Source organism: Ciona intestinalis, chromosome 9 (genome assembly GCF_000224145.3).
Source record: "Ciona intestinalis chromosome 9, KH, whole genome shotgun sequence".
Lineage (NCBI taxonomy): Eukaryota > Metazoa > Chordata > Ascidiacea > Phlebobranchia > Cionidae > Ciona > Ciona intestinalis.
Window position 1 is genome coordinate 3,905,662 of NC_020174.2, and position 27,719 is coordinate 3,933,380.

General features: G+C 36.5%; 3 protein-coding genes across 10 annotated transcripts in view; all 3 read right to left on the bottom strand.

The window, feature by feature from the left end:
* Window positions 1-594: 594 nt before the first annotated feature.
* Window positions 595-13,060, bottom strand: LOC100176815 (carboxy-terminal domain RNA polymerase II polypeptide A small phosphatase 1). Its single transcript, XM_002128644.5, has 8 exons — window positions 12,635-13,060; window positions 10,248-10,462; window positions 9,864-9,977; window positions 9,297-9,353; window positions 6,969-7,061; window positions 6,158-6,343; window positions 4,752-4,939; window positions 595-2,691 (listed from the first exon to the last, which is right to left on the bottom strand). Exons 1-8 carry the CDS (start codon window positions 12,714-12,716, stop codon window positions 2,688-2,690), a joined length of 939 nt encoding a protein of 312 aa, XP_002128680.1. The 5' UTR covers window positions 12,717-13,060; the 3' UTR covers window positions 595-2,687.
* A 3,178-nt stretch (window positions 13,061-16,238) lies between these two features.
* LOC100184585 lies at window positions 16,239-22,124 on the bottom strand. The gene is made up of 11 exons (XM_009861485.3): window positions 21,619-22,124; window positions 21,409-21,549; window positions 21,121-21,294; window positions 20,604-20,717; window positions 20,049-20,198; window positions 19,490-19,654; window positions 19,257-19,421; window positions 18,699-18,851; window positions 18,049-18,225; window positions 17,360-17,509; window positions 16,239-16,912 (listed from the first exon to the last, which is right to left on the bottom strand). Exons 1-11 carry the CDS (start codon window positions 21,668-21,670, stop codon window positions 16,794-16,796), a joined length of 1,560 nt encoding a protein of 519 aa, XP_009859787.1. The 5' UTR covers window positions 21,671-22,124; the 3' UTR covers window positions 16,239-16,793.
* Window positions 22,125-22,315: 191 nt separating this feature from the next.
* Window positions 22,316-27,719, bottom strand: part of LOC108949271 — a 7,711-nt gene continuing 2,307 nt past the window's right edge. For 3 of the 8 annotated variants that reach the window (XM_026836183.1, XM_026836187.1, XM_026836188.1), the window contains 10 exons: window positions 26,673-26,822; window positions 26,014-26,196; window positions 25,754-25,867; window positions 25,328-25,477; window positions 24,970-25,131; window positions 24,526-24,708; window positions 24,073-24,228; window positions 23,524-23,703; window positions 22,966-23,115; window positions 22,316-22,736 (listed from right to left, as the gene is read on the bottom strand). In XM_026836183.1, the coding sequence (XP_026691984.1) occupies window positions 22,636-22,736; window positions 22,966-23,115; window positions 23,524-23,703; window positions 24,073-24,228; window positions 24,526-24,708; window positions 24,970-25,131; window positions 25,328-25,477; window positions 25,754-25,867; window positions 26,014-26,196; window positions 26,673-26,822 (1,529 nt within the window). In that variant the 3' untranslated portion in view covers window positions 22,316-22,635. Of the gene's footprint in view, window positions 22,737-22,965; window positions 23,116-23,523; window positions 23,704-24,072; window positions 24,229-24,525; window positions 24,709-24,969; window positions 25,132-25,327; window positions 25,478-25,753; window positions 25,868-26,013; window positions 26,197-26,672; window positions 26,823-27,027; window positions 27,139-27,719 lie in introns of those variants that run through there. The other 5 variants (XM_026836190.1, XM_026836189.1, XM_026836184.1 and 2 more) reach the window with 4 other exon arrangements.

The following is a 27,719-nucleotide window of genomic DNA, read 5'->3' on the forward strand; positions in this document are numbered from 1 at the left end:
TGCTTAACCTACAGCTTAAATATTGTACAGTGGGGTGGGAGAAGATGGGACACCTTTAGCACATGATATCCAAATATCCTGATCATCTTTTAAACAATTAACAACGATCTATGGGAGTCGTGAGGATACGCTTTTATAATTTTTTGCATTTTCTTTGTTTACTACCAAATTGGGCGAGAAAATAGAATGAAAAGGTGCCCCATCTTCCCCCAACCCACTATATATTAAAGTCGTTGTAGAGACGCAATCGTTTTAGATAGAAATCTTGCTTGCATAAGTGCAAAGGTATTTTTCTGTTTGCCTTTTCCGATATGCTTTTCATTAATGCTATAAAAAGGATGTTTTTCGTGTCCAGATAGAAGTACGAATTTGCTTCTACTTGGCTTTCTTACATATACAAGACTGTAAAATAAAACGATAGCAATATTGCAACTTTCTCCAAAACAGTCCATGGAACCGAACTGACGTAACTTCTCCAACGAGCAACTTCCCTTTGAAAGATACTTCCCGGCCACACTTCCGTTGATAAATATCAAACAGCTTTTACTATCCCAACAAGGCTGTTGCTTGTTGCACCAGCATCCACACACTAGCTTGATTAGAGCTATATATATTGAAATTTATACAAAATACGTTTTTTGTTCAGGGCCACCAATGATCGCACAGTTGGCGACAGGAAACAAGGCGAACGAGAGAGAGTTCATTACAAGAAAAGGATTTGGACAGTGTCTAAAACATGATGGTATATATTCCTAACGCCGCTACTTTACCAAATGAATGAACAAATGAAAATGGTATTACTTGAAATGTGTGGTAAATTAAGGAAAGGAAAAAACGAAAGATTTAAATTTATCACTTTAAAACAGGGGTTCTTTTACTTTTGAAAACTGATATTTAAAATCAGATTTGTGTTGACGCACACATGGAATTATACATGTTATTACTATTTAAATGCATGAAAATATTTGGCAAACCCAAGCAGAAGAACCCCTGTAATAAAATACACGGGCTTACATTATACACATAGGGGGTCACACGGCGATTTAGGAAACACGGTAAAACCAATCTAAAATGCGCTCAAAATAAAAGGAGTTTTGAGAAGTGCCCACTGCTGAGTAAAAGGTCGATGGTAAAAGTGCTGAAAAAAAATTCTTAAACGTTTCTATGAGACTTTGGGCCGTGGGCAACTAGTTTAAGAAAAAAAAAACGGAGTGGATTTAGTAATTTTCCAAAATTGCAGAATGTAATTTAAGGAGGGATGCTCTTTTGATGAGGAGCTCAGGAGGAGAAAGCGAAAAAGTGAGATTCCCGAAATCCGAATTGTTTAATGCATGGCTTGAGTATTCCAGATTTAGAAGTGGGTTTGCGGAAAACGCGACGTTGGTTGTTGAATTATGCATGCTGGCCTATAACGTGAACGTGACGTGACGGCTGTGGTTGGCGGCTGGACGAGCTGGGGGTTTGTTCGGAGCGATGTTTCATTTAGGCCGCGCGGTTCGGGTAAAATGTCCTCCCGGTATAGGGATGCGTAGCTTGCACCACGGAGTTGTAGAAAATACACTTAAAATCGGGTAAAATCGAGAACGAGATTAAATGTAAACGATGCGTAGACGAATAAAACAACGGAGAAAATGTTTAAGTGCCGCGAGAAGTCGACAAGTTACAGAAAAGATTTACCGCGTGTGTGCGCTAAAGATCACTGTTTAGTGGAAATGCTTTGTAGGGGCGACTTACACGACCATGGAGCGTAATTGGATAACCGCCGGTGCTCCATCAGTCGCGACATGCGCAGATGCATTTGCCCGGCGCTGTCGGCACAAATGCAATTCTAATGTGGTTTATTACGTCACAGCGGAGAAAAGGCAGCGGAAGACGAAATTGTAAGGCACCTGGATACTGGGCGATAGGGGGGGGGGTCAAAGGGGGCGATTCTAACGCTTCGGGAGCAGAGTCGGACGCCCATAATTGTTGGCTGAAGTATTAACAGCCCAGAAAACAAAAAAATCGCAAAAAAAGTTGAAACTTGGCGAGTTAGGAGAATACGCTGGAACAAGCAGCGGCGAGCGCCTTACGGGCGGAGGAAAACTCCTGTAGGCAAATTAAGCACGATTTTAACGACAGCGAGTAATACAAAATAAGCTCATACTCATAAGTTACGGTCCGGTATGTTTGGTAAAACAAGATCAGAAGAAAACGCTAAGATCGTTGAGGTGGCTGACGTGCCTAGATCGGAGTACCCATACACTATTTCTATAATACAAATGAAAGGGGGCGCTGGCGTATAGGAAATTATAACAGGGACTATGACGACGCCTTGATCACGGAGCACTATGGGTGGGACACCTTCAGCAATTTGGTAGCTACAGGTAGTGGCGGCGTGGGACGGAACGAGGCCTGAAAACTGCTTGTTATTTTATAGTTAAAACTTTATGTAGCACCGTTATACAGCCGCTTCGCGTGTCATGACACAGCGTTTTGAAACCAGAAGGCGCCGATACCGCTTGTCCGAACCGGTCACCGCCAGTTCATGGGAGAAAATATTCCCGGCGACGTCTCGGCCCACAAAGGTCACTTTAGGTCGTTGGGCGGTGACGTGTTCTTGCTTGAATTGGCATCGACCAGGAATGGGCGAAGTGGCGTGGGCTGTTGTGTATTCCGGACGTTGGCGGTTGTTGCACTGTCCGCTGTCACCTTCGCGAATAACAATCATTAACTTTCTTTTATCTTTTTATCAGACGTGGAAATTGGTCCACGCACGCGACATAATCTTGTTTTAAAGGGGTTTTTGCCAACACGCACGGTCATTGTTAAACCAATGTGCAATGGCTTAACTTGGACCTACTGTCTGCCTAGTCGCAGTACAGGTCCTCGTCAGGTAGCATCAACAATGATAAACTTTGCGGACGAGTTGCGACGACAATTTATTCAGTGATCTGTAGGTTTGGTTTGCTGCACAACGTTTAACCTGTACAGTTACCATTGGCGATTTGATGTGTTATGACAGGTGTGATTTTTTCAAAAGGCACTGTAGTGTTGTTTGCATTACTCAAACATGTTATATATTTAGAATTCGATTATATGTTAGCACACTTCTAAACGTTCGAATTTCTTATAATTTTAAGAGAAGGGCCATAGCGACAATGTGCATGAATTTATTAATTTAAAAGCAAATTTATAGAAAAAATATTTGCGTTTACAAAACGACATTTCAATTTAGAATTAAATTGATTTTAAAGTGGAAACTGGGTGCCAGCGCATATAATAACATCCCATTTTTTTAATTAGGGCAACGTGACCCCAAGCAAAATTAGGGCACCGTGACCCCCTTGTTATGGCGCCTAAAGGCATAAGTCGGGCATGGGATTTAAGTGGCGTTGTTGATTGATGATGTCTGCTGCATTCTTAACAAGGCCGACCAGCGCTTTGCGAACAATACACACAACGGCTACAGAAATGTGCGCTAATGGTGATATGGAGTGTTACACTATGGTTGTTATGCAGCGAGTCAAACCGCGGGCGCTATTTTACGTAGAAGTGCGTATAACACAAAAGTATGCAGTTCATAACACCTAGCTATCCACGTTGAACAACGTGGACGGTGCGTGTGGGGATTTAGTACAGGCTTATTTTTGAGACTTGGCCCTGCGCATAGGACTCGTCATTGGCCAGATAACTTTACAAAACATCAATCGAAATAATCCGAATAATCTGCAGCATTAGAGATTAAATCGACCCGTGTTTAAATTGTATCGCCTTGAACAACGCAAGTACAGTTGGTTCATTGGGCAGCCAAACCGAGCGTTTCATTTTACAGCGTATTTTACTGCTTCGTTACCAATAAAACTATAACGGGCTAACAACCGTAAACAAGCAACTGACTCGTATAACAAAGTTATGTGAAACGCGGATATAAAACGTTGAAATGAAGTACCGTACGGTCGTACACACCTACATATATAAATCGTGGGAGTATGGCAAAGAAAAGCATGCCAGCTTCAATAACAAGTTAGAAAAACTGCAGCTGTTTAAACAGCAGGGTGCTGAAGCAAATGAATCTCTTTAAATTGTATATAGTCTAAGCCATGTAGTCGGGTCATTTAGGTACTTTGTTAGCAGGCGGTTTAGTAAGAAGGAATTTGGATTAATGAGCTCAACTGGTTTTCACACTCAAGTTTTAACCACTATAGCATGGGAATTGAAGCTTTTTTAAAATAATGATTTTATAAAGACTACTATTTTCAATACTTAATACAGCTAAATCACACCATAGTGTTGAATACATAAAATGGGCATTTAGTATTTACTATTTTATGTTACAAAATGGTGTAGGCAAACCTGCAATAACCTGTATAACAACTTATTACTCATATATAATGATATTCATATAATAATACATAAGGCCTAGAAAGGCCAATCGGGCTGGTGAGTTCTAGGAAATAAAATTGGCCATGTCCAAGAAATCAGTTCCCTACTAAACCATTGAATGCACTAACATTATACCATTTTGAATATTTTTACCCATAACTTTTTTTTTATTAGAAGTTTAACTTAGAAATAATTAAACATGAATGGCTCGTTGTAGCGACCATACTTGTACCATGTTTATAACTATAAGCGTGTTTGAACAATCACTTTTTTGTCGCTACATTCTTTCTTTTCGTTTAAAATACTTCTAAATCTTCGCTACCGTTTTTGGAGAGGCAAACAAAATCAATAAAAAATAAGTTATGTTTAAAAATTGAAAATTCTACCTCTCTTGGCCATCTTCTTGTTCAGTCTGTCTCTGTATGTTAGCTGTCGTCTCCTTAGCATGAGACGTAAATCCATGTGTCCGGAGGACAGAATAAACATCCTCGGACTCTGCGATTGCCTCCAGGAACGGGAGAAGATCCAGGAGCTCGGTGTCAGTTGGATCATCAAACCAAGATATTACGGGGACCTGGGGAAAATAGGGGGATTCGTGAATATATAGTAGGGTGGAGGAAGAAGGACACCTTTCGCACATAATATATAAATATCCTCATCATGTTTTAAAGTTAAACAATTAACAACAGTCTATTGGGAGTCATGAAAAGATACGATTTTTTTAATTCCATCTTTAATTCTTTAAATGTTCTTTGTTTACTATCGAATAGGACAAGAAAATAGAATAAAAAGGTTTCCCATCTTCCCTATACTATATATGTAAATGAGATAGCTGTCACATTGATGGTATAAATATATAGCATAAATACAATACCATCCATACATTTTGGTGTAAAATTGTTATTTAAAAAAGACTTTATTTATGATAAGAAGTTACATTGTGTGGACTGATAGTTGTGTTTCAATTATGGGATTATACTGGTAAGGTATTGGTATATTATGTGTGCTACTTTTACTAATACATTATCATACATATATACATCCTACATGAAAAACTTTTTCATTTCAGAAAATAGAAAAGTAGACCAAGATTTACCATAAGTGCGGGCATAATACAAAGATAAGATCAAAATAAAAACACTGTACAGCTTGCACAGTAGCAATAAAAATGACAAATAAGTAATTTATGTGGGTTATCTCATTTAACCTCCCTTAGAATGGGGGTGACTCTATTACATGGTGACATTGTATTTATTATTACAATATTAGAGTTCATTATTGAAAAGCTGTATGAAAAGTGTATTATACACCAAAGACAGCACTACAGCACTGCTAGTTTAAAAAATCTTACAATTCAAAATAATGACCGATGATACCATGTTATTCGGCTTTCTAAAAAAAACAGGGTAATAGGCCTAATCTAGCATAACCCCAGGTCCTTGACAAGGACCTCACCCACATAAAATAGAATTCTACAAGAAACTTAGGCCTAATGCATAGGTATAGTTCAAAAAGACAACGGATTTTAAACTTTGTCTGTGCCCCTTGGACACAACATATCAAAACTAACACAGGCTTTCAAATAAATACAATTTGATACGAAAAAACCTACTACACAGTAAACACTGAAAAAGTCCATGTTACATACCCTTTAAGCTCTAGTATAAAAAAACACCTTACTAAGCCAATTATATGCCTATATAGGGTTAAGACATCCACTGAGCGACCAGGTTTAGCGATCAAGGCTAAAAAAATCAATATAACATCAGGTAGGTAACACTTATCGACTTACAGCGTTGTCTGGATGAAATATGTACGAAGCTGGAGAATTGTCGATGATAATGACCTTGTTCAAGTCACGGCCGATGAGACTCAAATCTTTGACGTAATTTCCACGGTGGAAGACACAAGACTCTCGGAAGAGACGGGAAGAGAAGACCCCGGATTTATCAAGGAGATCCGACACTGGGTCTGCGTACTGTTGGAAATTGTTGTTAAATGTAATTTGGTGTAGTTTTGTTAAACAATATGTGTTAGGGTTTGGTGTTTGGGGTGGCAACAAGGCATACTAATATAAAAAATAAATATGGGTGGCATCAGTTCTAATTTAGTATGTTTTTATTTTATAAAATACTTATTAAATTCACAAAAAAAAAATTAAAATTAAAAACTAATTAAATTTACCTAAAAAATATGTTTAAAATACTACTTTTTATTTTCTGAAAATGATTAAATTTACCGTTAAATAGCTATAAAATAAAATTTGTGGCAGGGTTATAAATATGACACAGGTTAAATGACCATTCATAATAGGCAGATTAACTCAAGTAATCTACACAACAGTGTGTTGTCTCTTGGGTGTTATTTTAGAAAAACAATAAAATCCCAGCTGTTCTAAGAAAACCAAAAGCTTATTATTCAGCGAAAAAACCTACACCACATCCGATATTGAAAATAGAAACGTGATAAGTTTTTGGGCGCTCACTGCCAAATATTATCCGTTTTACATTAAATATTTATCGAGATTTGAATAAAACATAGAGAAGACAGTAAGCAAAAAGTGTTAAAGCAACATTTATTCCAACGCAGGAATTTATAATTACCTTGGCCAGACTTGCAGTGAATAAAACGCATTCAAACATTTCTCCCATTCGTTTTAGGTATTCGTCTACATGGGGACGCTTCAAAACATAAACCTGGGAGAGATAATAGGATTTTAAATCTGCTGTCATGTCTTTTAATGTAACTGTGGCCCACCCACAAGGATTGATAATCTTATGTATTTAGGGTGAATACTTTTTTAGCACCCATTCCTAGAATTTTAAAAAAAAAATAAAAATAACAAAAAAATTGAAAAAAAAATAATAATAATTCGAAATTTATGAATAAAAATGATAAAACTAAGAAAAAAGTTGGTAAAAAAACTGAAACTGTTTTGTTGTAAGCAGTCACATAGGCAGCAGTAGCAGATTAAAGATTAACCCAAACTGTTAGACCTAACTAACTGAAAATAAATAATAACCCAATGTGAAAACAGCAGTGCAAGTGACTGTACATACGGGAGAATACCACAGGCGTCAAGAGGTAAATATTGGGATAATATGCCACATCGTAAACTGCCAAGTTTAATACTTTTAGATATATATGAACACATAGCTAGGAGGTCCAAATCAACAAGCCTTGTTATTTTAGTAAAACTCACTCCTCAGATATATGAAATGGAACTGGTTTTGTTGATAAAATTATGGAATCTTCATATTTTTTTTATTTTTTTTTACAAAAACAGGCTCACTTAAATTTAAAGAAAAAACTGTGGCAACAAATAAAATTATGTATGGCCTGTGAAACACATTACATTTGACTAGAAAAAGGACCAAAGCAACCCAAACTAATTTTTTTACTTTTTTTGTTAAATGAAGCCCTAAAACTTGCACACAGAAATCAAAAGAATAAACAATGTTCAGGATAGTGGGATCACTTTTGCAAGCAAGTGGTTGAAGTGATTCACCCATCAATACCTTCCTGCATTCTTCCTGGTAACCAGAAGTTTAACACTCACAACCAGGCACTCATCATGCTTATACGAACACATCAGTTCAACTACGTAGATATTAATGGGCTTAAACACCAAAGCTACACTTGAGCCCGGCTATGAGCTGGATTTTAAAACCTTTCACTGCGCGGTTTTCGCGGAAAAAAACAGTATGCATAAATTTATGAGCTTGGTACATTATGTAACTAATACTAGGTTGCAATGCTCCAAGAGTGAAAAGAATTTTTTTTTTACCAATAAATCAGGTAATCTGTATTATTCAGATAAAGTCATGCGCACATAATAAGAAACTAAAACAATAACGCATTAATCTGTGTCATAATATTGGTAAATGATTGTGGCCAGGTCAAAAACGCTTCAAGCTGTCTCACTACACAATTCATTATAGCATTAGCTTGAATATTTCACCATTAATGACTCAAAGCATGATACCCGATTTAAGACAAGGAAGGTAATATGTAGCAACGCATGTTTATGTGAAACATGCTGTTGTAATGTAACTGCTTTGTAATGTTAACTAAACATAAAGAACCTTAAACTGCAAAACTAAAGTCCTAATTATATTGTACAAGAACTAACACTTTCACAAACTATTATGTATAGCCTATATATATATATATATAATATATATATATATATATATATAAAATAAAACTTTTTTGCCTTCAGTTCAGTATTATATAGTTTTCTCATGAGCTATATTCCCTATTTTTACATTCTTGACATTTTTTCAAAGCTGATAAATATAGACACTTTAAAAAATGTGGATAATGCAATAAAATATGGAATATAGCCCAAAAGGAAACTGAAAACTATATAATAACTAAAGCAATTTTAAGTTTTAACCCAGACAAAGTTAAACAGACTACATTTCTCAGCAATATAAATAGAATTACTGTGGTCTGCAACTGTCTACAATGACCGCAAGGAGCATTTTATGAAAACAATCAACTTCGGCCCATAATTCTATTAATAGTAACCCACTGCGAAATCGTGTTTTAATACTCCTTAACATAAATACCCCAAAGGTTTCACAAAATAGGCATTAGAATATTATTATTAATCTAACCCAGGGTTTCTTAAACTGGGGTAAATTTACCACTGGGGGTGAATTCCTCGTATTTAGAGGGTAAATGAGCTACCAATCGAAATCCACATCAGTTGATGGGACAGAAAAATTGTGCCAATTGTAGTACTTTACCAGACATTGAACAACTCTTGCGTTAAACATAACCGAAAAACGATGTAATTTGTTGTTTTCGCTCTTTAATAAATGAGCGCCATATTACATATTAAGGATAAATCTGACAAGCATCTTTGTTAAAAGAGTAAAGTATACAAAAAAGTTTAAGAACCACCGATCTAACACATGAATTACCTGATGTACAGTTCCATCTATTTCAACAGGAACAATGAAATCTGCATTGTTGATTGGCTGTAAATGAGGATTTATAAAAGTTAGTTATGCTGCATAGAATGCTGCAGGGAGAGAATGTTCCTAACTACTGCAGCAAATTAGCTGAGCAAGATTAAATATTTCCTTTGGAAGTTTTCAGTAAAGTTTCAAGTTACCTTTCTAAAAGGGTAGGGGAAAATGGGACACAATTTCATTCTATTTGTTGTCCCATTTGGTCATAAACATAGAACATTCAAAGAATTATAAAATCGTTATCCTCACGACTCCCATAGACCATTGCTATTTGTTTTAAACTCGAACAGGATATTTGAATATTATGTGCTAAAGATGTCCCATCTCTCCCAACCTACTATAATGTCAATAACCTTGCAAGGTGTACTGATGCTATTAGAATGAAATCAGCTACTTACATCAATACTTAACTGTAGTGCCTTGGTGAATATACAAAAGGTGGATTTGCAATACACTGGTTAAGAGTTAAGACATCTATTTCAACACAGAACTTAGCCCACTGTATAAGTCACCCACCTTAAAAGAACTATGTACAAGAGTTTCATCCAGGTCTATAACCGCACACTTTTTATTATTGTGCTTCTCTGTCCGTGGTGGCAATAAGCAGTGTTGGTTGCCATTTGTTCTACACTATATAAATAAAACATACATCGATAAAATCAGGTGTTTGCTGTCTGCTGGGTTATTACTGTACATTGAGGATTGGATAAGAAATCGCCCATACCTGATTTAAATTAAAAATATGGTGGTAGTTTATAAAGTAGCAAACAGAACACAATGCCATCTTATAACAGTTTAAATTAAAGCCTACGCCATACATAATAACTTTTAAAATTGCTTTGTATAGTATAACCAATTGGCCTTTGATGTTGGCGGAAATGAATTAATTAGATCAATTACCAATTCTGGTGTCTTTGTCTCCAGGGCAGGAGAAGGTGGGGGGGTGTGGTCGGTTTTCCCATTTTGGGAGGAGGTCCAGTTGTCTTGTGGGGCAGAATGATTGAACGGTGTTTTCCTTTTCGGCCTGCCTAAGCAGCACAGCAAGGACCTCAGAGTACCCCGTTGTGAATCTGACTTCTGCTTCCGTTTGACTGAACCTTTATGTGATCTGTTATCTGGTAAAACAAGACAGTTGTCACTGTTGTTGTTTCAAAAAGAAGCAAAATATAACCACTATAGCCTAATTCAGGAACCTTATGTTATGGCATATTAATTACACACTAAATCAATGCTATATAAATGTGTCATTAGGCCAAACCCTTTTTCAAAAAATCAAAGCAAGGGAAGATATAAATGCGGTTTAGTACGGGAATTAATTATACAATTCCACTGTGGTAATGAGATTTGAGCCAAACATGCAGGCTTTCAATGAGATGTTCGTACTTTACATCAATAGTAAACTAATACGGCACTTAAAAAAATTTCAAACTGGTAATTTTGTGGCTTTCTTTGTTTACATTTTATTATACTAAGCCCATTGCCCATAGTGTGCAAATATCATAAAAACAGATTTTTGTCATAAAGGTGACAAATATGTAGCACAAAACATGATCAGACAGTGAGTCATTCCGCACAACAAAAGGACACGGTCAGATGAAGTTGTTTATCCTACCAATGCCAAGCATAATATATTCTGTTACTTGCGTGTATTTGCTCTCTTTTGTGTTCTACTTTGTGGTTGCTAGGTTTAGCCAATGACAGAATCACTATTATCTCCTACATACCATATCGGTAATAAATCATACCAACAAAACAATCTTCAATATCACATGATTTTTAAACTATAAATTAGAAATATATATACATCCTAGGATTATAGGGACAAATTCAAAAAAAAATTCTCGTCTACAGTGAGTTTACATATAAATTCAGCTTGCATTTAACAAAATTTTAAAAAATATAAATATATCCTAGCTAGGATTATAGGGACAAATTAAAAGTACTTTTTAACGTTAATAGGTATTTTACATATAAATTCAACTTGCATCCAACAAATGTTCAAAACAAGACACATTCACTCTGTATCAACATTAGCCAGTCCATTAATGACCTCATTCTACCCTGACACAGCAGCATGCCATTATATTACGTAGCACAACCATATGATACAAATACATATTGTGGTATAGTAGCGCCAATAGTATAATCAGTTTATGTTTATAAAGAAACAATGTACAGTCAGTACAACAGAGATAGGTGGTACAGCATGTAGCCTTAATTAAAATGCACAATGCCACCCTATATTAGAATTTATAATTTAAATGAAAGGATACTGTGTATATTCATAGTTTTTGCAAATAAACAAAAATAAAGATGAATAATTTTTCTTTTTAAATTAACTTTATTTGTATTAGTTTTAATTAAGCAGTATGGAAGCTTGATACACCACTAATGTACCATTATATTCTTTAAGAGTGGCCAAGCCAAGCACATACCAGCAACCAGTCAGTACTGTAGTGATATACAAGGTTCTCCTGTTTTGCCTCAGGCGACAAGGACAAGTACCGCAAGAAAAACTTCAAATTCAACAAATTGCTCAATTGCAAATCATGGTATCTTATGATCATGGAATAATACATGTTTACCCACTATGCGGTAAAAGGTAAAAACAAACTCATTTAAACAGATTCAGACTGTCAGAGTAGTTGCTAGTTTCTGTACATATTTTTTTTTACTTATTCAATTTTAATTTAAAAAGTATGCCTGTCATATAACACTGTACAATTGCTAGTATATATATCTAATTTTATCAGAAACACAGACAGTCTACACAACAGAAATCTGTTTTTAAATGAAACCATGTAAATACCATTCAATCTTTAAACACGTTTTCAACTTTTGGACTAAGATTTACATGTAATCATTAATCAATATGCTGTAACGGTATGCCAAACCACGCATAACATATTCACATGAAGCAAATTAGGCAGAATAACATAATAGATAAAACACCTAAAAAAGCCACTTTTAACAAGAATTTAACAATAAACATAGGCTATCATATGCAGAACTGATCAGAATAATTAACAGGAATAAAGTAATAAAATAAAAACACTGTTGGGCCAGTGTAACATGAAATTAGTATTACAATAACCAAAACAAGTGACGCCTAAATTTAGGTAAAACAACTTGTGTCAAAACCTTGCTTCTTTATTTGGTAAACCACTAAAAACATAGAAAACATTTATGTAAAGTATACATCAAAGACTGTACTGGATTGGACCCACATAGGGTTTTATATAATCACTGATAAGTATAAGCAGTAATATCAACAAACAACATAATACCTCGGGTGGGTGGGGTATAACCATTGTTCATCTGTTCTCCATCTCGAGCGACTTGTGTGATAATTGAAGATGCCACGTCCATCGCACGGGACGGTCGGCTCTTTGGCAAAAACTTGATTGGACTTGTTGGGTTTTTACAGCAATTGGATTTGTTAAATTCCGTAGCACACTAGCAAACATTAACAAGTCACTTATGTGTGACAATTGTTAAAACTGCCGGTTTATTCCTTAGAGATGCGGGGTGACAGCTGCTATAGTTCCAGTTATAGTTGGTCTCGGTCCACTGTTGTCCAAAACACTTGCCGTTGCTTTGCTGTTGTTAGCAAAATTACAAGTTTGCTTGGGGTTGTGCAAAGTACCAGAGCAGTACCTACAACTACTGATGACCTGGACACGATTTAGTCTCTGTTGGTTACCAGCATTCTGCAAAACTTCATAGCGAGACACGAATTATATATGGGCGAAAATATAGGCAAGGCATATCACGAATGCGCGATCGCTCGTTATACATAAATTTATAAATAGAACGAAGCAACACGGGTATAGTTACTATAGTGTTTACGCTGAAAGCACCGGTGCTATGTAATAACTTTAGATACTTTACTCTAATATTAAATCACCATGAAGTGCCACTAAAATTGAAATGGTTAAATGTAAAGAACCTCTTCAAAGTTTAACATTGTTTTACACTGTGAGAACGTGTTGACATCGCTATTTTTGAACGCTCTCCTGTTCAAAACAGTCTTGTTTATATTTCTACGACTCATAACAACTGGACACACACATAATATAAATAGAGTACCAAGCAACATTGCTGCAACGCTAACACTCCGTTTAATTATTGCCAAACTGAACTGTTTACTCTGCGTACCAACTCTCTGACATTTCGGCAACATGGCGTTTTGACTGGACATCTACAGAGCAAATGCGCAGACAGTTATCGTTGAGCAGCTCCTACAGTTAATACAAGAGAAAGAAAATTATCTCTTGAGAAAACCCAAAGGTTATCCGTCCGTGACGTAAGTGACGTCAGTGCAAAACATTCTTTCGCTCCCTTTTTCTCCGTCTGTTTCAAAACACGGATGACTTGTCCTATGCAAAGAAACCCAAGGTATCTCATCCGCAAAGTTAAAGTAAAGCGCAAAGCACGGGGTTTGTTTACCGCGGAACTTTAGTGTTCCTTTCCACACTATACTTCGCTCGCACTAGCCACTAGCCAAGTGTAACGATTAACTCTCAATAGTATAAAAGCCCGCGAATTTGTCAATCGTCGTGTCGATTCATTTATTTTTACCTAGGGCAATGGTAAGTGTAATTTTTATTTAGTAACATCACTACTGTCTATCAGCTTAAAAATAAGCGTATATCCAGTTGGGTACAAGAAAACAAAGCCACTAATTGCGATTGGCTTAATAACATAAACATATTCTACCATTACCAGCTGAATTTAAAGGGAAATGAACTTGTAAGGCTCCACATCATATTTAAATTCCAGCGCTCAAAACCAGGATAAAATGAAATAGTAAATATAAACTCAATATGATATACCCAGAATTGTCCGTGGTCTATTTCCTTTCCGTTTCGCGAGAGCAGAAGTGGCAACAAAGCGAAGAGTTGCCGATTATTATGACACTAATGGTCACGTATTGCTTCCTCGCGCTTTCAGTTACCTTGTCGGCATGGCACTCGCGCTCATGTAGGTATCTGCCGTTATCATTTTGCTTTAATGTTACATGTTTTGTATTACACACGTCTTACATGGCATAGGATGTCCCGCTGCCACAAGAGACTGGCTAATTAAGCAAAAACGTGTAGATGAGTGTAGGATCAAAAATAACACCCTGCCTTTACAGGCGGCTGAAACTAATCCTCCAATTGGATATACTGTGTCCAAGACAATCCTGGGTCTTAGGTTTATTTTCCGTAAAAAAATCGCTAGGCACGATATTTCAAATCAAAGAGGTATCATGCACAAGGGCAAAAGACACACGCGAGTGCTCAAGAATGTCTACGGACCTTAATGAACATTTTTATCCAACGTATTTATATATAAGTTGTGCGCTTACTGTATCTAAAATGCTAGTGTTTGAAATAAAAGTATAACGTTCACGTAATATGGGGACTAGCGCTACACGTTAAAAGCTGGTTATTTTTAGAAAACGTAGCAATTCCATCGTGGGTTATGCAACTAGCTATTTATAAAAACAATACGCATGTACGCTGTGTTCGGATTTCTTTTTCAACCATAAAAATAATCCTGAACTCGAGCGACACGAATTTTGGTTCGTTAATAAAAGACGTTAAACTTATTTTTTTATCTGGATCCTAGTTGGTGTACATCCTAAGTCTTGGACGCATTCGATGTAACGACCGACTTGGGTAATATGAGGGACAAGTGGCAAAAGTGGTATCGGATTTATATTAGGCGACCGGAGCCAGGAATGTCGTTTAATAAGCCATGTGATCGTTAAATCAATATATATATATACCGTCGCTTGCTTTGCGCAAGACAGACATTGATGTGCTTCAAATTTAAATACCAATTTCACGGTCAAGTTAAATGTATACCAACTATAGTATGCACCATTTTGCTTTTCGAAGCAAAACAAGTTTTAAATTGAGCCTGAGAATTCTTTTTACGTAAAAAGTTTAATAGCGTTAATGCATAGAAGAGAAAAATTATCTAATTATTCGCTTTTAACAAGTTATATGCATGAGCAGTGAAGAAAGACGTTACCACCGACCACACAAGGAATACTTTCTTTTCGTGAAGTTACTGCTAAGTTAACAATAGTTCCCAGTTTACTTAAGTTATTTTCCAGTAAAATATAATAGGGTGGGATGGGATTTTTTGTTAATTTTTTTTTCCTATTTGTAAACAAAGAATATATATTTACAGAGTTATATAACCGTAGCCAGGCGACTCTAAAATATCGTTATTGATTGTAAAAAAACACGATCGGAAAGTGTGGGTATTAGGTGCTAGCAATACTCCATATTACCCCACAGTACTATAACATTATTATTTATAAATTTAAAACTCTGCGATGGGCATTTTGTGAAACAATATACCAAGCAAGACGATCAAAAATTGCGCACGAACAGTTGAGGAATTTTTTAATCGCAAGCGATTGAAATCAAATGTTGTGCCTGGCTCGAAAACCAACACACGATGTATGGCTTGAACACAACACATAGCCGCGGGCATACGCTCGCGTTCAGTCGCCATGCATGGCTTGTTACAGCCTACCATCCAACTTTATATTTGTTCGCTGACTCACACGCGACCGTTTTCACCAAAATCAAGTTCAAAAGTTGCTTTGTAAGCGAGACAACTCCGGAAATGAGTGAGCTAAAGTAACATATTACACATATCTGCACCACTAATGCTGAGAACTGAAATCACATATAAAATAATGTATTTTCGAACTAAACTGAGTGAACGTACAAAACGGGTTCCCCTACTTACTATACTGAAACGCTGAACGCTACTGTGTTCTCTTTTGATTTCTACTTATATAAACCGCTGCATGCATTCTTCTCGCATTTTGTTCGACTGCGGTGGCATGCGGACCTGATAACGACCGCTGAATAATTCGATTGGTTTAAACACACGAGGCAGTAATGTGGTTTAATGGGGAAACATTCACCGGAAGAAACGTTTAGAATACATGAAATGTATATGTATGTAAATATTAAGTACCTTGCACCGTTTCGTATTCGTATGCCATTTATGGTGTAGTTTATACATACGATGTGTTATATATAGTAGGGTGGGGAAAGATAGGATACTTTTCATTCTATTTTCTCGTCTTATTTGCTGGTAAAGAAGGAATATTCAAGGAATTATAAAACTGTATCCTAACAACTCCCATGGACCGTTGTTATTGCTCAAAACATGATCAGGATATTTGGATATTATGTGTTAAAGGTGTCCCATCTATCCCCACCCTAATATATAAAAGAACGAAGGTGTTACAATACTTTGTGTATTTGTGGTTCAAAAATGCATTGTGTACGGATAGTATAACTACAAGCTAAGCCATTGCATTGAATACACAAGTAAATATATTAGATCTCTTTCGCCCTCTGTCGTGGGAACGTCACTGGGCAGAATGTCATTGAAATAAAAGGTTTTCGTTCAAAGTTGTACTCCCTTTTAAAGACGTATGCGGAACAAACGAATGCCTGTCCACTGCTGTGATACAACTGTCACCATTGCTGGAAAGAAATGCCAGTAAACGCTACTGGTGACTCGGATCGAACCACTGATTAAACCTGGTATAAAATTAAATTGGACTGTTAAAATATAAATTGTGTGGTGGATATTAAGTAACTGCTTAAGCAGAGACTATCATGTTTTCTTATATTTACGAGAAAAGGGCACCCGTTTCTTTGCTGCAAATATCCTTCGGCGAACTTATTTTGTAAACAGAGATGTTAACGTGAAAAATTACAGCAAATGCAAAAGAAATCTCGAAGCTAATATTGGCTGAGCTGGAAGTACGGACGGTCTCCCATATTTTACCATTATAGCACTTTTCGCCAATACCTTCAGATATACGACAGACTTTTACTGCCAATGAGAGGTTAACGCACCCTGCTGGGTATTAAGGTATTGGACCAACTCTGCCCCAAACCTCGGCCCCATGGCGTGTCAGGCTAAATAACTTCACCTACGTATAGAATAGCACAGGTATACTTTTAATTATTAAATTTACTTACCACTATTACAGCCGTACGTTTCACAGGTTCGGTTACAGTTATAATAGGAATAACCGTATCCCCTGACAGCGCCCACATCAGTGCACCCGTTGCCGTAGTTGTAGTGACTACAACTTCTTACCATTTCTTGAGCGTAACCAGTGTTTGGGACTTGAATATATGGAAGTACATTTAGTGTGAGTTAAAATATTAAAAGTTACTTATTTATTCAAATATGGCACGGAACGACAGTAGTTATAACACGTATGTTCTATACGCTCCGAATTTGCCCTATGTTTATGTGAATGAATGTAACTTACTTTATCCTCGCGTGGCCGGAAAACGACAGTCGTTATAACACGGGTTTACCTCGTGCCAGCTTACGAGTTACCATGTATGTTACTTTGTAGGTAACTATTTTTTTTTGACTTTTTCTTTTTTTTATGTATTTCTGATAATTTAGACAACCCATTAGTGACCACTGGGTTGGAGCAATTGCCGTTAAGTGTCTTGCCCAAGGACACATACGCACACAATGGTAGCAGCATCGAGCCTTCAACCCATTACCTTTGGGTTACAGGCAGGCGAGCTAACCACTATACCACGGCGCCGGACTTTAGGGAGTTATAGTGTCTCGCTTCTCCCCACTGATACTATATAGAGACTATAGACTTATGTTTCGCTAAGTATTTAAATGACCTGAAACTTACTGGGTGGCAGATTCTTTGTTTTAAGTGACGCGACACAGTATTGCTGGTATGGAAATTCACATTGAACTGGAGATGGTGGGTTATAGATGCAGCTATCGTAACCATCGTTACTAACAGGGGAGCCGGAAGAGTTTAAACTCGATCGTGAATTGCATATAGAACATTGTGGTCGAGCGGCTGAAATTTCAAAATTGTTTATTTTTATAAGACCATATATAGATTGGGTATCTTTCCTTTAAATCACCATAAAATATATAGATTGGGTATTTTTTCCTTAAAATTACTTTATGTTTATAACTTAATGCGTGGACAATCCTTATAAAGTAACAAACTAATACTGTGCTGGGGTGAAATGGAATAGTCTTGGGCCTTGGCACCTAAATGCCATATTTCCTAATGGTGTTTTTAACAAATAAACAATATTTTAAATTTTTTTTTCTGAAAACAGTTATATAACTCTGAAAATGTATATTTTGTTTGCCATCAAATGGTTCGAGAAAAAGGGAATAAAAGAGGTCTCATAGTACCCCGCTTTACTAGAATGACGTCCCGTCTTACCCCACTTTACTATACATAACATAGATATACATTATCTTAGTCTATGCAGTATCCTGAGCCTCTATCAGTGTAATTAACCAAATCTTACTTACGCCAACCAATGTTACAACCGTCCGTTTGACAACTTTCCTGGCAAATAACCTTTTTCACGCCGAGAGATTTTACCAGAGTTGATTTACATTGCTTTGTAACCGCTTCTGTCGCGCATCGCCGGGTGACGTTAACCAGAATGAATTGAGGGTCAACTGAGGAAAATATATGTCACTTGTTTTCGTTTTTGGCATAGTTTCTGTCCATCGCAGTATTGAATGAATGTAACACATATTATATATTATTTTTGCATTGCAATATTGTATATGAGGATAGGTTATGCATTTATTTTCCTTTCTCTTCACATTTGGTAGTAAACAAAGATTATTTACAGCATTATCCTGTATAACTATGGCCCTCCAATTTAGTTAAACTTATAGTGACTTTCCAGTAAAATGTAGTTGAGTGGGGTAAGATAGGACGTTTTTTCATTTTTTGTCCTAATTGTTATTAACAAAGAATATTTACCCAATTATAAGGTTGTTAACTGTTTAAATAAGGATGTATACGATTTGGGTGCTAAAAGTGTCCCAACCTACCCCACAGTATACTAAACGTACCTTTAGAGTTTCGATCGACATTTTCAAATATATAATACTCAACCTCGGACACACAGTACTCAGCCGTGTCAGATGGGCATCGTGTACGAGTCGTCATTGTTTCGCATTCAGCTGGTTTTTCAAAGTCACATTGCACACAAAACAGCCTCTTATTTCTTTCGTCCGCTGTTCCATTCGATGAGACAATAAATTAGGAGTCTCTTTGGTCGCAGAAGGTATTAAATTAAACTTACGCGTTATTCCCGTGTTGCAGCCGTCTGTTTCGCATGTTGATATGCATGTGTATTCTGTGTAAGTTGATAATGAAGAATCACTACCTTTTGAAAAAAAGCACTCGTATGCAGAAGTGAAACTGTATGCGCATCCTCTGGTGACTATGTTCCGAACAACGGTGACATCTGAAAACGTGGATTGAGTTCTATTATGAATTAATAGAAACATTAACACTTTATGGCAAAGAATTGTCAAAATGAACTATCATACAGTAGGTTGGGGAAGATGGGACATTTTTTAACTTTATTTTATTGTCCCATTTAGTAGTAAACAAAGAACATTCAACGAATTATAAAACTATATCCCACGACTCCTATAGACTGTTGTTATTTGTTTAAAACAAGATCAGGGTATTTGGGTATTAAGTGCTAACGGTGTCCCGTCTTTCCCCACCCTACTGTATATTTTACTGATGAAGAGTATATTTAATCGCCTTTTGATTAAAGCAAACAGAAATTTACAGAATATATATTTATGTTTGAATGAAAGAAGTACATAAGCAGAATATGTGCTGTATACTTGGAGTTATAGTGCTTGTTTTCGTGGTGGAACAGAAAGGCTGTGACGTCTCATTTCCTGAACATCGACTTGATTTCGTCATGTTGTGGCAGTTGTCATCTGTTTCACCGTTACATTGTACACAGCTTCTGTATGTTGTAGGGCTGGGTTCTGTGATTAACAACAGGTTAAACTTCGAGAACCGTGGATGTAGCAGTTACATTCCAAGCCAATACTAAATGCACAAATTGTCTAAAGCGCTATATACGCAAATGATATAGTAGGGTGGGGGAAGTCGGGACACATTTAGCACGTAATCTCCAATTATTCTGATCGTGTTTTAAACGGCGGTCGTGGCGGTCCGGTTTTCTAATTCTTTGAATTTTCTTTATTTACTACGAAATGGGACAAGAAAATAGAATGAAATGGTGTCCCATCTTTCCCCACTATACTATATGTAAGACAAAAATATGTAGGATGTGCATGGGACAAAGCACCGACCTATTGTGCACGTAACATATTTAAACATAGAAAATACACTTACTAAATACAAAGCTAAGTAAACAAAATCCTTACCTGCTGGGCAGTTGGGAAATTTATAGGCAGGTGTTTTGCAAACGCAGTTTCCAGTCAAATAATCGCAATAGGAAATTCCCGCGGGACAGAGTTTTGTACATGGTTTCAATTTCGCTAAGAAATAAAAAAAAACACTTAGTAAACAAAATCACCATTAAAATGAAAAATCGCAGATTTCATGTACAAACTTTCTTACTTTTTAGAGATGAGCGAAAAGTCTTGCGAATAAAAGTATATTGTTGCAAGCTGTGCAAATTTTCAAAATTCCCGCTTATTGCTGTTTAATATTATATATAGTAGGGTGGGAGAAGACGTGACACCTTTAGAAAATAATATCCAAATATCCTTATATCGTTTTAAACAATTTACAACGGTCTGTAGGAGTCGTAAGGACATAATTTTATAATTTTTGAATGTTCTTAGTTTACTACCAAAAGGGTCGAGAAAATAGAATGAAAAGGTGTCCCATCTTCTTCAATCCTACTATATGCTCTTTAGTCGAACACACGGAACTCACTGGTAGAAATGTTGTTGCAGTTATCGGTAGTATTGCAGGAATAGTAACAAGTAGTTAATGCCTTCGTGTTTGGATAAAGGATGTTTTGATTAATTGAAACATCGCATTGAATATTGCCTTGCTCTTGGTAGCCCGAAATGTAGTCGCATCCGCGCCTTACCGACATGGGCAAACCTATATAATCAAATATAAACATATTATTGTAAAAATTAAGATCATTCAAACCCACTTGAATAACATTATTTTAACAAACACTTTATTTTTATAGAGATTTAGAGAAAATCTCACCGTCTTTCAAAATAAATTTAGATAGGCATAGTTGAACCGCAGTGCAGGTGTTGGTTGCTGTCACTTTATCATAGCAGTTGTGTCCCAACGGGTTACCATCGTAAGCTTCATCATTGCATTCCCAACACTTGAGAGCTTGTCCTTTAATGGACAAAGGAGGAATATCTTAATATGAAATTACTGTAATTCAATAAACACATATATAAATACCTTCAGCAACGTATCCCAGAAATACGGAGCATATCAACAAATACAGGTTCATATTACACAGCGCTTTAGCTTGGGTGAAAAAGCAAGAAAATTGACTTCGTGTTTTAACTTTATACCGTCAGCAAATACTCTCGGGTATAAATAAATCCTATATCTCGCAGCGTCTGGCGTTTAAATCTTACAGACTGTTACAGTACAGTACATTCTCAATGCTGCACTTACGGCAACAGAAGCTAATGGTCTGGAATAGAAAATCCCCCTCCAAACCACAAAATGCCATCTGTATCCTTGGAAGTTGTAGCTTGACATTGAACCGAATACCCAAACTGATTAAAGCGAATTCCTTTAACGGGGAAATCCTTACAATGTTTAAACAACAATACATCATAGCGACAAAGTACATGCTCCTGCTTTTTTCCATTGGATTATATAGTAGGGTGAGGAAAGATTGGACACCTTTTTATTCTATTTTTTCGTCCCATTCGGTAGTAAACAAAGAACATTCAAAGCGAATATGAAACCATACCCTCACGACTCCCATATATAGGCCATTGCTAACTGTTTAAAGCGTCAAGATATTTGGATATTTTGTGCTAAAGCTAGGTGTACCGTCTCCCCCCACCCTCTTATATGTATTTTTACACAGGTTATGCATAGGTAATCACAAGACGATAGCACATGGTTATAAAACACTTGATGAGCGTGGCCTATAGGTATACCCGGCGTGGTAAAACTTGTATTTTTTTACACGCATGGCGGTAAACGTTGGCGACCGGCTACTGCATACCAAACAAGAAAAATCGCTATACTCATTTTTAAAAGAAAATTAATTTATTTTTTTGTGTATAAAATTCTACGCTACAGCTACTGCTAAAAATCTTAGTGTAAAAACGCTAGAAGGTTTAACGGCACCCTCTGCTGTGTAACAACGTCGTTGGGAATTCGTTAAAACAAACTGAGATAACTTCATCAATACAAAACGATCGTCTTTTGAACAATGTTATAGAGATAGTAGGTTTAGAAACTTGTGAGAAGTCGTTGCAACAGAAACGTCACTAATGCCGGTGACAATGTTGCAATAACACTCTGAATGGGTCGTGACGATGCGTTTATTAAACCTGGGTTAAAATAGTGGATTTTTAGGTTTTCAATGAGACATAGAGGTAATTTGAGACATGTTTTTAATCTCTGGACCCAGTATTTGGTAGTAAACAAAAAACAATTACATAATTATTTAACCGTAGCATTTTAAAATAACAGTTGTTAAAAAAAAATTTTTTTGTTAATTGTTAAAAAAACAAAAACAACTTTGAGATAATAAACAGAATATATTATAATTTTACTTACCGCGATTACAGCCGTATGTTTCACACGTTCGGTTACAGCTGTAATAGGAGTAACCAAACCCGTTAGCAGTGCCAACATCAGTACAGCCATTACCATGGTTTTGATAACTACATCCTCTCATCATTGTTTCAGTGTAACCGGACTTTCCAGCTATGGAAAGACACAATTAGTCAATATATAGGTGTAGCGACCACGCTTATTTTCTTCCAATTAAATGTAAATATGTTTTCAACTGTTTGCGTGTTTTAGCAACTGTAGTTGTGTCGCTAGCTGTCTTTTCGATTATAATATTTCTAAATCTTCACTACCGTATTCGGAGAGATAAGTAAAGTTATTAAATTACTATATAGCAGGACACTAAACGGACAAATAAACGAACCGCAGGTTTCATTTAGTCACATATACTTATATTCGTTTCGCACTGGTACTATAGGTGTTTGAATCACAACATCCGTGTTATTTAACGACCGTCGTTTTCCGGCCATGCCAGGTTAAAGCACAAGTTACATTCATTCAATCAATCCGCACTGATCACTTTGGTATAATTGCCGGACTTACTTGAATCTAGTTGTTTTGTGTTGTGGAACGCTACGCAGTATTGTTGGTATGGAAAATCACATTGGACTGGGGATGGTGGGTTAAATATGCAGCTATCATAACCATCGTAAGTATCAGGTGGGCTGGAAAAGCTTGAACTGTACGATTGTGAGACACACTTGGAGCATCTTGGGCGAGCGGCTGAGAAAGTAAAATTAAAAAAAAAACACATTAGGACTGATTTTTTCTTGCCAGTCGGGTCATTCAAGACGTGTATCAGATTATAAATTACTATGAAGCAGAACTGTAGTCGGTTTTAAAGCGCCAATCCACTGCAATGGGAAACGATGTATATCTAACTCGAAACGGTACGTTTTTGAATGTAAACTTTTATTATATATTCATTCAAATAAGGAATATCAATACTCCAATTATAAAAACAAGAGAGTTGAGATCTAATGAACACGCACGTTCCATTCATTTTTAGTATGAATGATCTGGTTTACTTATTCTTAAAAATGACTTCGGCCCTCGTTTTAAACTCAAACCTTCAAAAAATAAAACACTTACGCCAACCGATGTTGCAACCGTTTGTGGTGCAGGTCTCCTTGCAAGTCACCTTTTTTGCACTAAGTGTATTGATGTTCATCGGCTCGCTGCAGCCTTTTGCTACGGATTCAGACGAGCATGCACGGACCTCGTTTATTAGTTCGTACTGAACGGGACCTGGGAGAGTAAAATGATTACCTGTTATTACTGTATATTAGTTGAACATTTAGTTAACACTCAGTGGGGTAGGGTAAGATGAGTTTTCTATTTCTCGTCTTATTTAGCGGTGAACAAAGAATATTTACAGTATGTATTACAACCGTATAGCACCGCAATTTTAAACATGTGAATTGTTTAAAACACGAACATGAAATATGAGATTTAGGTGCTACCGTTTCCCCACAGTCTTATAACATAACGAAGATCAGATTATTAACAAAATAAAGAGAAAGGAATTAGAAGTAATTAACATACCAGTGTTCATTCCATCAGATGTTTCGGAAATATAGTATTCGACAGTGGAGACACAGTACTTGGAAGTAGAAGATGGGCATCGTGTTGGGGTGGTCATGCTTTGGCACGAACCAGTTCCTTGGGGGCCAGTACATTGTACACAGTATAAAGCCTTGTCTTCTGTTGCATCCACGATTCCATCGGCTAAAATATGACGCAATGTATTGTCAAGATACGACGTATAGTACTATATATAGGTTAGATACCTTTAGCACATAATATCCAAATACCGTCGTGTTCTAAATAAATCGTGTTTTAAATAATTAACAACGGTCTGTGGGAGTCGTGAGGCTACGGTTTTATAATTCTTTGAATGTCCTTTGTTTAGTACCAAATGGGACGAGAAAATAGAATGAAAAGGTGTCCTTTCTTCCCCACTCTTCTATACGAAAAAAATAAACTTACGCGTTCCCGTGTTGCATCCGTTTGTGTCGCATGTTGATATGCATGTGTATTCTGTGTAATTTGATAATGAAGAATCACTAGGTTTTGAAAAGAAGCACTCATCTGCAGAAGTGAAGCTGGATGTGCAGCCTCTGGTGACTATGTTCCGAATAATGTTACCAGCTAAAAATGTTGCACATGTAAGAACATTGAACATTTATTTTTAATAGCATACCATGCATAAAGTGAATGCAAAACAAATAATTTTCGAAGAGTGCGGTTTAAACATACTTAAACAAACAAAACTAGAGCTCTGACGAGGCTGATTAAAACATAATACATCCCGAAACAACTTTTAACGTCATGTTGAAATTTTTACCGGAATCAATGGTGCTGGTTTTAGTGGCAGAGCAATACGGCAGGGATTCGTCATTCCCTGGACACTGCTTGACACTCTTACGGGTCTCGCAACCAGAATCTGTTTCACTATTACATTGAACACAGCTCCTGTACGTTATAGCCATCACAGCTGTGAACCAACACAATGTTATTTAGCTGTCGGAACCGATTATACAGGGATGGCTGTTTCTGGATACCGGTTAATATTTTAATTTTCTTAGAAATACTATAGTTATCTACTACTAAATGAATGATTAAATGTAACTAATGCTTTATCCTCGCGTGGCCGGAAAACAACAGTCGTTAAACATGGGGATATATAAACAAATTGACAAACTCTTACGCGGACACCGAAACAGACTTCAAAATAAAATGTGTTTTTTGAAATGTGTTTAACTATACACACCCGAGCAGTCGACTCCAGAGTAACCCGTGTTACATTGACATTTCCCGGTAAAATAATCGCAGAATCCGCCTCCAATAGAATACGAACAGTTAGATGTACACGTCTTTAAGTTATCTGAATGGCAGAAAGTTTTAGCGTATAAAATCATAGAGTTTTTACAATAATGCAAGTTATACACCATGTTTATTCTGTGTGAATCGCAACTATAACATTTTATTTTCGGTAATTTATGCACATATGTAAAATAGAAGTTTACCGACTTGTTTTTAAACTGTTGCAGTTGTCCGTAGTGTTACAAGAGTAATAACAGTTTGTTTCTGTTGTGGTGTCTGCAAGAACAGGTGAGGTAACACATTGCGCAGAAGCCGGCATGGCGCTACTGCTGAAATCATCCTGATCTGAACTGGGAGAAACGCAGCCGCGAAGAACATTTGTTGGTAAACCTGGAAAATGAATGTTTTATTTATGTTCGCGTGGCGGGTAAACGAGACTTACAAAATAAATTTTTTAAACACCTCGTGCCTGCTTACAAATATATGGTAGGGTGGGAGAAGATTAGACACCCTTTCGTTCTATTTTCTCGTCCTATTTGGTAGTAAACATTCAAAGAATTAGAAAACCGCATCCTCCGACTTCCAGCATATAGACCGTTGTTAATTGTTTAAGACACGATAAGAATATTTGGAGATTTTGTGCTAAAAGTGTACCATCTTACCCCACAGAACTATATGTAACTTTGTGACTTATTTTTATGTATGACTAACAAATTGGATAACCCATAAGAGATCACACCAACAACGCCGAAAATGGTGACAATAAATATCTTTACACAGTTGGTGTTGTGTAATAGAGTGTTACATTTTCATTTAAATACGACAATTAGCAAATGGTAACAAAATGACTAGTTTAAAAGTCTAACCGTCTTGCAAGGTAAACTGAACTTGGCAATACTGATTTGGTAAGCAATTCCTCACAGTTACAGTGGATGGTTCATCGTAACAAACGCTATGTCGATTTGGCTCGCCTTTGTAGTCAGTATCTGAGCATGAATAGCAGCTGATAGCATATCCTGAAAAAAAAATTTAAATTTAAAAATGTCCGAAATACTATTTAATCGTATACATCTGTAAAATGGGTTGTCATATAGGTCTCCCATTTGCAGGAGTCGCATCATTCGATTCCCATGTACTCATTATATCACACGCTATAGTAAATGAACTACCATACAAATTTAACACAACGATATAATAAACGAAGGAACGAACGGTATATACCTTTATTAATGCTAGCCAATATCAAAACCAGCATTGAAAACAAAAACATAAGTTTCCTCATTTTTGCCGTTTTTATTAAAGTATTAAAAAATATTTTTTCCACCAACAGTCAGCAGTTCCACCTCGGTAAAATGGCCCATTCTCAAATTTGAGCTTACTATATAGCCACGAATTCAATATTATTCCTATGGTAACTGGGTGACGTTTTTCATTGTGTTCCCTTTTTCTACGATATTTGATGTGCTAGGAATTAGAAAACGGCATCTGCCGAATACGCCTATATACTGGAATGACTTTCGAAATCGTATGTCGCATCTGATTGGCTAACTGTCGTCGTTGAGTAAGCAAATCGCTGCAAATGTATTCAATAACCTTGGCTAGCGACAGGTTCTTTGTATCGCTGGTGAGTCATATAGAGGTTAAAAAAAGAAAGCGAAGTCTGCGAATCGGGGGTTTTCTCTAAGTACATATTTTTTTGCAAGTGACAGATTAACCGGCCGGTAGTTGAACATACTTTACTTTTCCGGCGAATTTGTTTAAATTCTTTTAAAATTTAGCATTTCTAGTGTGTAACATCTTAACGCATATATAAGATAACTATAACATAACTTTTCAAATATACAACGTGATATAGGCCGTTGTATTGCGAGAAACACAGAACTATAGGTTACTTTGGTGCTGCCAATAAACTT

What these genes read in the sequence shown, in the direction of transcription:
- LOC100184585 (XM_009861485.3), bottom strand. Translation starts at nt 21,670, where the DNA reads ATGAACCTGTATTTGTTGATATGCTCCGTATTTCTGGGATACGTTGCT. An exon ending in CTGCAACAACATTTCTACCA is followed by an intron (nt 20,718 to 21,120) that starts GTGAGTTCCGTG and finishes TTTATTTCTTAG; the next exon opens with CGAAATTGAAACCATGTACA. An exon ending in AACAAGCACTATAACTCCAA is followed by an intron (nt 19,655 to 20,048) that starts GTATACAGCACA and finishes CCACGTTTTCAG; the next exon opens with ATGTCACCGTTGTTCGGAAC.
- LOC100176815 (XM_002128644.5), bottom strand. Translation starts at nt 12,716, where the DNA reads ATGGACGTGGCATCTTCAATTATCACACAAGTCGCTCGAGATGGAGAA. An exon ending in AGACAAAGACACCAGAATTG is followed by an intron (nt 9,978 to 10,247) that starts GTAATTGATCTA and finishes TTATTTATATAG; the next exon opens with TGTAGAACAAATGGCAACCA. An exon ending in TATTTCATCCAGACAACGCT is followed by an intron (nt 4,940 to 6,157) that starts GTAAGTCGATAA and finishes TATTTTCCCCAG; the next exon opens with GTCCCCGTAATATCTTGGTT.